At 39.3% G+C, this 10,077-nt stretch overlaps 1 protein-coding gene across 2 annotated transcripts in view; it reads left to right on the forward strand.

Moving 5' to 3' along the window:
- Positions 1 to 9,650, forward strand: part of LOC309813318 (uncharacterized protein) — a 172,148-nt gene extending 162,498 nt beyond the window's left edge. For both annotated transcript variants that reach the window (XM_082638086.1, XM_082638085.1), the window contains one exon: positions 9,141 to 9,650. In XM_082638086.1, the coding sequence (XP_082494212.1) occupies positions 9,141 to 9,248 (108 nt within the window). In that variant the 3' untranslated portion in view covers positions 9,249 to 9,650. The remainder of the gene's footprint in view (positions 1 to 9,140) is intronic.
- Positions 9,651 to 10,077: the final 427 nt, after the last annotated feature.

Consider the following 10,077-nt stretch of genomic DNA (forward strand, 5'->3'; position numbering starts at 1 on the left):
AATTCTTAGAAAAGCACAATCTTCCGAGACTGAACCAGGAAGAAATAGAAAATATAAACAGACCAATCACAAGCACTGAAATTGAGACTGTGAATAAAAATCTTCCAAGAAACAAAAGCCCAGGACCAGATGGCTTCACAGGTGAGTTCTATCAAACATTTAGAGAAGAGCGAACACCTATCCTTCTCAAACTCTTCCAAAATATAGCAGAGGGAGGAACATTTCCAAACTCATTCTACAAGGCTACCATCACCCTGATATCAAAACCAGACAAAGATGTCACAAAGAAAGAGTACTACACGCCAATACAATTGATGAACACAGATACAAAAATCCTCAACAAAATACTAGCAAACAGAATCCAACAGTACATTAAAAGGATCATACACTATGATCAAGTGGGGTTTATCCCAGGAATGCAAGGATTCTTCAGTATATGCAAATCAATCAATGTGATGCACCATATTAACAAACTGAAGGATAAAAACCATATGATCATCTCAATAGATGCAGAAAATGCTTTTGACAAAATTCAATACCCATTTATGATAAAAACCCTCTGGAAAGTAGGCATAGAGGGAGACTACCTCAACATAATAAAGGCCATATATCAAAAACCCACAGCCAACATCGTTCTCAATGTTGAAAAACTGAAACCATTTCCACTAAGATCAGGATCAAGACAAGGTTGCCCACTCTCACCACTATTATTCAACATCGTTTTGGAAGTTTTAGCCCCAGCAATCAGAAGAAAAAGGAATAAAAGGAACCCAAAACAGAAAAGAAGAAGTAAAGCTGTCACTGTTTGCAGATGACATGATACTATACATAGAGAATCCTAAAGACTCTACCAGAAAACTACTAGATGTAATCAATGAATTTGGTAAAGTAGCAGGATACAAAATTAATGCACAGAAATCTCTTGCATTCCTATACACTAATGATCAAAAATCTGAAAGAGATATTAAGGAAACACTCCCATTTACCATTGCAACAAACAGAATAAAATACCTTGGAATAAACCTACCTAAGGAGACAAGAGACCTGTATGCAGAAAACTATAAGACACTGATAAAAGAAATTAAAGATTATACAAACAGATGGAGAGATATACCATGTTCTTGGATTGGAAGAATCAACTTTGTTAAAATTTCTATATGACCCAAAGCAATCTACATATTCAGTGCAATCCCTATCAAACTACCAATGCTATTTTTCACAGAACTGGAACAAAAAATTTCACAATTTTTATGGAAACACAAAAGACCCCAAGTAGCCAAAGCAATCTTGAGAAAGAAAAATGGAGCTGGAGGAATCACACTCCCTGACTTCAGACTATACTACAAAGCTACAGTAATCAAGACAGTATGGTACTGGCACAGAAACAGAAATATAGATCAATGGAACAGGATAGAAAGCCCAGAGATAAACCGACGCACATATGGTCACCTTATTTTTGATAAAGGAGGCAAGAATATCCAATGGAGAAAAGACACCCTCTTCAATAAGTGGTGCTGGGAAAATTGGACAGCTACATGTAAAAGAATGAAATTAGAACACTTCCTAACACCATACACAAAAGTTATCTCAAAATGGATTAAAGACCTAAATGTCAGGCCAGACACTATAAAACTCTTAGAGGAAAACATAAGCAGAACACTCTATGACATAAATCACAGCAAGATCCTTTCTAACCCACATCCGACAGAAATGGAAATAAAAACAAAAATAAACAAATGGGACCTAATGAAACTAAAAGCTTTTGCACAGCAAACCATAAACAAGATGGAAAGACAACCCTCAGAATGGGAGAAAATATTTGCAAATGAAGCAACTGACAAAGGATTAACCTCCAAAATTTACAAGCAGCTCATGCAGCTCAATATCAAAAGAACAAACAACCCAATCCAAAAATGGGCAGAAGACCTAAATAGACATTTCTCCAAAGAAGATTTACAGATTGCCAACAAACATATGAAAGAATGCTCAACACCACTAATCAATAGAGAAATGCAAATCAAAACTACAATGATGTTATCACCGCACACCAGTCAGAATGGCCATCATCAGAAAATCTACGAACAATAAAATGCTGCAGAGGGTGTGGAGAAAAGGGAACCCTCTTGCACTGCTGGTGGGAACTGATACAGCCACTATGGAGAACAGTATGGAGGTTCCTTAAAAAACTAAAAATAGAACTACCATGCGACCCAGCAATCCCACTACTGGGTGTATATCCTGAGAAAACCATAATTCAAAAAGAGTCATGTACCACAATTGTTCATTTCAGCACTATTTACAATAGCCAGGACATGGAAGCAACCTAAGTGTCCAGCTACAGATGAATGGATAAAGAAGATGTGGCATATATATACAATGGAATATTACTCAGCCATAAAAGGAAACGAAATTGAGTTATTTGTAGTAAGGTGGATGGACCTAGAGTCTGTCACACAGAGTGAAGTAAGTCAGAAAGAGAAAAACAAATACCATATGCTAACACATATATATGGAATCTTAAAAAAAAAAAAAGTTCTGAAGAACCAAGAGCGGGACAGGAATAAAGACGCAGACGTACAGAATGGACTTCAGGACACAGGGAGGGGGAACAGTAAGCTGGAACAAAGTGAGAGTGTGGCACGAACATATATACACTACCGAATGGAAAATAGATAGCTGGTGGGAAGCAGCCACATAGCACAGGGAGATCAGCTCGGTGCTTTGTGTCCACCTAGAGGGGTGGGTTAGGGAGGGTGGGAGGGAGACGCAAGAGGGAGGAGATTTGGGGATGTAGGTACATTTATAGCTGATTCACTTCGTTATACAGCAGAAACTAACACACCATTGTAAAGCAATTATACTCCAATAAAGATGTTAAAAAAATAAAATTTCTGTGTATTCTTACACATTCATCATCAAAAAAGGAAAATTGCTTTATAGTTCTTTGAAAAGGAAAAAAAAAAAAAACACCTTAATTTTGAAACTGAGTTTCAGAGGCCAAGTATGAAGAAGACAGAGTGTAAGTCGTACGGAGAGAGAAAAAACTGCTCTTGCAAGAACCCACTGGTAAAATGTTAATATATGCATAAGAAAATTGTGTTCCTTAATCTCTGAAGAAACACTTATCACTAAGAACCCTTTAATTCTTTTCCTGTGCTTGATTTATTAGCTTATGAAATTATGTTAATAACCTTCATGTTAATGGTTTGGGGACTCAAATGACCTGATTTTAATAATGAAGTAATTTATGCAATAAATGCAATCAGCATCTAGGAATCTCACTTAACACAATGGTATTGGTGATTAGCCAATGCTAAAACCCGTGAGTGTCGGCGTGGGGCAATGCATGTGCTTCTGCAGAGAAAATAGATCTCGCTGATGGGTGATAGGCACAGAGGTAGGGGCAACTCAGGGCACGTGATGTGAGCTGCAGCTCTTAGCTGCAAAAGCTTTGGTAGCGAGGTTGAGCGTGAATCCAAACTTAGCTTATGAACTGTGAAATGAGTCTGGTACCCACTAACTACAGAGTAAATCTACATAGGACGTGTATCCATGACAAGGGACATTTGTATGTTTGTTGGAGTGGAGTGATCTGCTGGAACGGAACTGGGGAGCTCAGAAAAGAGTAGATGAAGGGATAGCCAACAGCTTCCTGGGAGACAGCAGAGCGGCAGTGGGCGGAAGGCCTCCCGGGAGGTCGAGGGGACACCTAGGAGGAGCGGAGGGTTCCCAGTCCTGTCATCAGAAAATTCATGTCTTAGAATAACCTGGGCGCTAGTGTTAGTCAACTTTGGCTTTTGAGAGTATTATGGTGAATTATCCTTTTTCCTTTGCTTTGTTTTGTTTTTTGACTTTTTTCCATTCCCTTCAGATCTAAAGCGTAGAAACAACTAATTTACACCCTGATACACTCATCTAAGTGCAAAGGGCCACTTTAACCATGCTGGATAGATGGGATTTTTCTCCTTTCTTTCTTCAGCGAATCCCCAAGAAACAAGTTCCCATTTCTTTCTCTTATGATTTAAATATTCCTCTTAAATGTGCTTTCTCCCTCCCAAGTAAAATCTACTAAGCCATTGTCTGACTTCCTAGAAATAAAGACAGGTGTGGTCATCGTCTCCTCCTACTGACTCTGCAAAACCCCAGCCAGGTGTGAGGAGGGCAAGGCTGTTGTGTAAGCCTGTGTTTCCAGCCGGGTGCAGACACACATTGCAAACCTTCCAGCACCCTTGATCTTCACCCCAAGTACTGACATTCGCAAGATATTTTTTTAAATGCTCAAAAACACTGTTGGGGTACTTGATAGAATGTTATACCTCCCCCTAAGAAAGTTTTACGTCAAATATGCTTTTGGCACAATGTTAAGTGAAAACAAAAAGCAAAATATTAAATTAGCTAAACTCTAAACTGTGACATTGCAAAGAGCATTGGCTTGGGAATCAGACTCCATGGGTTCCTAACTTGGCTTCCATTCTCACTGCTTGTGAAATTGGTCAAGGTACTTGACTCTTTAAGAAAGACATATTTATTTCTATTTTTCTATATTTGAATGAATGGGCATTGATTTTATGACAAAATCATAAAGCACATAATTTTGGAAAATATATACAGACTACACCTTGTAAGAAGATAAATCTTCAGTAGAATTTTAATTCTTCATCTCAGTTGTAAATTGGCATTTTATTGACTATATTGAAAATAAGGGTCATCCAAACTGTTGTGTCTCATATGAAATCTAACCCAAACTCTACTCTTTGTTTTGGATCTGCATAAAGTTGATCACAATTTTACCATCCCAGAAAGCATGAAGTAAAATGCCTTTCAGAGGCCTCACGTGCAATCTGCAGTCGGAGCCACTCTACATAATTCCATAATTTAGAAAATTACAAGTGATAATAATACCGCGCTCATTGCAGCACCTAAGTCCTCAAATCTCTGCTCACAGGTTGTCAAGCCCAGTACCATGCACTGCATTAATCCTCACCACTGAAAAGCAACCATAAGTGTTGTCCCATTTCACAAATAAAAATATCTGCTGAGAGACTTTGTACCTGCTTTGCCCGTGTCTTCAAGCACAAAATCTGGAATCTTGGTCCACTGTAATAATCCCCATACGGTCATGGCTTCATCCATCAGCATTCTCATTAAATACGGGCTTAACCTATGATATCACAAATAAATTAATTAATAAAATTGCAAGGACACCTTCTCTTTGGAAAAGAAATAACTCTTAAAGTTATTTAATCCATCTCTCTGCACGCAAAATTTTGAGGAATTTTTTTTTCTGTATCCAGGAAACATTGTAAAAAGAAAGAAACCATACCCTTTTCCTAATATCAATGTAGAAAATAGAGATCTAAGCTAAGCCTTCCTTTGGCTCTAAGGAGTGGGCTCCAAGATGTGTACTTCTGATGGAATTCCATCCTACTGAGTTTTGATGTAATTCCACAGCTTTTAATATTGTTTCTAAACTCTTACCACTGTTACTTTAGGTGCCTTTCCCCCTCACCTGTCTGAGCTCTGAAACTCACAAAGACACTTTCTTGCACTTTGGTAGCAACATTGTACCTTGCAAGGCAGGAAGAAAAAAGTGATGAGTGTAGTAGTGGATGGGTTGGAAGTGGGGCTCGTCTCTCCCACTCTGCTTCCAACCTCTTCTCTATTTTGCTCCATGGGTACTCGCCACACTTTGAGGAACACTGACCAGATTATAGCCACTTCAACCATCTTGAGAGACTATTTAAAATGATCCCTTGGGTGGAAAAAAACAAAGGCTCTTTCCAATGCTGTGGTATTGAGAGATCCATCATGTTGGGAGACACTGCGCTTCCTGTTGTGCTGAGGGGTGTAGTCACCAACTCATCCCATTCTTCTGAGAGTAGCTCTGTTCCTGGTAACCTGGGAGTTTCTCACCTTCTGACTCTATGGTTTAAAACATGTTCTTTCTTCTCTGCTCTGAACTGAAGCGTTTCTTTTATCACTCACAGCTGCTGTGTAATTTAAATAGGCCATAATGTCAAAGGAAATAAAATGAATTAAAACAAGAAAAATCAGTTCTTTACATTTTAGCTCCATCTTTTTTAAAAAGGAAAATATCAACCTTGATCCCATTCAGGCCAGGAAGGTAACACAAAGTCCCTCTGAACACGTGCTTCTCTGGCTTTCTCCACATCTTACTGTACTCTTTTTGGCAGTGCAAAAACTCTGATTTGTTTTGTATTTAAACTGACTTAAAATGAATGGGTAACAAAAAAGAGACTTCCTCTTGCTAATAAAACTATTCCTGGGATACATGAATATATTTTTACACCCATGGCCAGAAATAGATTATTTTTAAAATCCCAGTGTCTTTAAATAACTTAGAACCACAGTATTGTCGTTGAAAAGGTGGATTCTGGAGCCAGGATAACTTGGATACGAATTCTGCCTCTTTTGTAAGAGCTGGGTGACCTGGGCAATGATCTAACTCTGCAGCTCGCTCTTCTCATCTTTAAAATGGGGACACTAATCATACCTACCACTTTTTTTTTTTTTTTGGTGGTGCCGCACAGCATGTGGGATCTTAGTTCCCTGACCAGGGAATGAACCCATGCCCCCAGCATTGGAAGTGCAGAGTCTTAACCACTGGACCACCAGGGAAGTCCCATACCTACCACTTTTGATTGTAGTGCAGACCAACTGAATTTATACATATAAAGCACTTAGAACTATGTCTGTCATAGAGTAGATGTTCAACAACTGTTATCTATTATTTGTGTAATAATTATGCACCACACCCAGTCCCATTAATAAAAAAGGCCATTCAGCCACTGTGACTCTAGAACAATTTCTGGGAATCTCCAAGTAGGATAAGGAACAAAGAAAATGTTTTGCCTCTCACATCCTCTCTAAAATACTTTTCTCTTTACTATTCAAAAATTCTTTTGATTCGGCACAATCTTGAAAAGATACTTATCAAGATAACAGTTCAAGGGAGTATGTGACTTAAATATGATCATTGGAGTTAGCCAGATAAGCATTTGACTCATAAGGTTTAGTACCCTTAACAACTTTGGTTTAAGCCCTACATAATCAAAAACAATCAAAGCCGGTAGCTCTGTCAGCTTCTCCACAGAAACAAAAAGTCATCAGAGGCCAAAGGAAGTTAAGATATTTATCTTTTCCCTGTAAGAATTTCTCATCTCACATATAAACTACAGATTTCTGTCACGGCATCAAGCTTTAGCGAAATTAAGATACGGCTTGTGGAAGGAATTAAACATTATTCACCCAAAGCGGTTTTGCAATGTTGTATGTGGGGCGGGGGTTGGGGGGGGGGAACATGCATTGTTTCTCCTACTTCTACCGCATCAAGAGTATCCTCCAATCTGACATTTCTTAATCTGAGTTTATTTTCCAGGTCATTAGTTTGATTTCTCAATGTTTCGCAGCCTTTAAATTTCTCAGTTAAAACAGCAACATCGACATCAATCATCATTTTCACTTCTTCCTTATTTTTTTTCCTTTTCTCCTGCCATCTTGATTTGCTTGCTTTGTTTAATCCTTTTCCACCATTATTTTTGAATCCTTTTTCCATCACAATTTCTGACCTTTCTTTGCATCAACCCAAGCTAATTCAACTTAATAAATCAATTTTGAGTCTCCAAAGGGAGATATATGAAATAGTGAGCAGGCCCATGTCCTGGATTGTGGAAACCAGAAGAATAACAACATGGAAGCATATGTTTATCTCTGCAGAATTTTTCCTGAAAAACAACAAACTGGCTACTAACCAAACAGATAACATTACAAATGGAAAGCTGAAGATCTTCTAAGTGCATCATTCCATCAACATAGCTGCCTACCAACCCAAATTCTCTTTTAGCTGTGTTCAGGGCTATAGAGTTGAACCATGGGGATGTTTCTCTCACCACTGACCATGCTCTGGTCTGGTTATAAATATAGAGGGCTTCTTTTTACATCTATTTTAGACAAATCAGATCTCCCAGAATACTGAAATCTCTTAGGTGAACTAGGATTTAAATTCAGAAGAAAGAAAAATAAGAGGAGCGAAATTCCAGGAACTTAACTGACTCATTATCTGAAACATAAGTTAAATTAGTTCAAGTGAATATACTTGAGTCCTAATATTGCAATTTAATAGTTTTACTGCCCAGAGTCACAAGCTGAGGGTATATGTGCACATTTGTTTAATATGTTTTGGTACATGTAAAACTTTGGCCACCTAGCCAAGGGTAGCCTTACTGGGATTTTCTCTGGATGCTCTCAGCTCTGAAATTGTCCACAACTCTCCATTATTCTTATTGTCTGGGGTCAGGGCAGCCCTGAGTATCTGACACTCACCTGGAGGTTTGTTGACTGTTCCTCGAAAACCATTCCAAAGCATTTCCATGGCTCCAAAACAGAACAGCTGCTTTCCTGTGCTATACATCCTGATGTCAGATCACCATTCTTCAGCCATTCAATAGTACCCTTCATAAGCATTGCTGTCATGTCTTTAGGCATTTCGAGCTTGAGCTGATGAGATGTATATGAAGCATCTGGGTAGAGACAGAAAGGTGAATTAAGTTACAAAACATCTTTGCAAGGTTTTTGTTTGTATGCTTGTTTAATATACAATGCATTAAAAAAATTCTTTAGATGGTTAGGTTTCCAAGCCTGCCTCTAAAAATTTATTTAAATGTTAAGGTAGTTGAATTGGAGTATTAACATCATTTCCCGGGCTTCCCTGGTGGCGCAGTGGTTGAGAGTCCGCCTGCCGATGCAGGGGACACGGGTTTGTGCCCTGGTCCGGGAAGATGCCACATGCTGCAGAGCGGCTGGGCCTGTGAGCCATGGCCGCTGAGCCTGCGCGTCTGGAGCCTGTGCTCCGCAACGGGAGAGGCCACAACAGTGAGAGGCCTGTATACCGCAAAAAAAAAAAAAAAAAAAAAAAAAAAAGAGAAAAAATCATTTCCCATTATTTCTTTAGGAAAAACAATGAAATAGTCCTAACAGGGATATTGGAAGCAGGGTGAGAACTCTGCTTTTGCTACAGTCCTAGTCTTCAGAAGTGAATTTCCTTTAAATTTCTTTCCTCCTTTTCCTCTCAGGGACAAATGAATTTTCTCTTCCCTTTTCCTTTTTTCCTTCTTTTTCAGGAAGTGAGAGTGGATTTCTTCTTCCATTTTATGCCTCTCCAAACAATAACAGGACCCTTGGGAGTCCTGCCCAGCAGCCAGGGCAGTAAATCCAACAGTGGACAGTGACAACAAGGCTCAAGAGAGAATCTTCCTACTGCCCTTTCCTTAACAAGGAATGTCCCGTGTCATCTGTGTAGTCCTTGGGGACCACAGGTAATAAAGAATAGTCATGGCAGGGACTTCCCTGGTGGTCCAATGGTTAAGAATTCATCTTGCAAAGCAGGGGATGCCGGTTCGATCCCTGGTCTGGGAACTAGGATCCCACATGCCGCGGGGCAACTTAGCCCATGTGCCACATCTAGAGAGCCCACATGCTGTAACTACAGAGCCCACGTGCTCTGGAGAGTGCACGCTACAACTAGAGAAGCTCTGGCACCGCGATGAAGAGCCCGTGCACTGCAATGAAAGATCCCGCTTGCTGTAACCAAGGCCCAATGCGGCCAACGATTAATTAATTAATTAATTTAAAAAAAACCCAACTCCATGGCAAAACTAAAGAGACAATAAAAGAACAGTGGTTATCAGGGGTTTGGAGAGAGAGAGATGAATAGACAGAGCACAGAGGAGTTTTAGAGCAGTGAAAATACTCTGTATGATACTATAATGGTGGATACATGTCCTTAGACTTTTGTTCAAACCCACAGAATGTACAACACCAAGAGCGAACCCTAAGGTAAAGGATGGACTCTGGGTGATTATGATGGATCAATGTAGGTTCATCATTTGTAACAACTGCATCACTCTGGTGGGGGAATGTTGATAATGGGGAGGCTATGCTTGTGTGAGGATGGGAAGTATATGGGAAATCTCTGTACCTCCATCTCAATTTTGCTGTGAATTTTAAATTGCTTTTAAAAAGACACAGAAGTCTTAATGTTTTAAAAGAGGGGGAAAA

This window comes from Mesoplodon mirus (genome assembly GCF_964341445.2).
Source record: "Mesoplodon mirus genome assembly, chromosome: 12".
NCBI classification, from domain to species: domain Eukaryota; kingdom Metazoa; phylum Chordata; class Mammalia; order Artiodactyla; family Ziphiidae; genus Mesoplodon; species Mesoplodon mirus.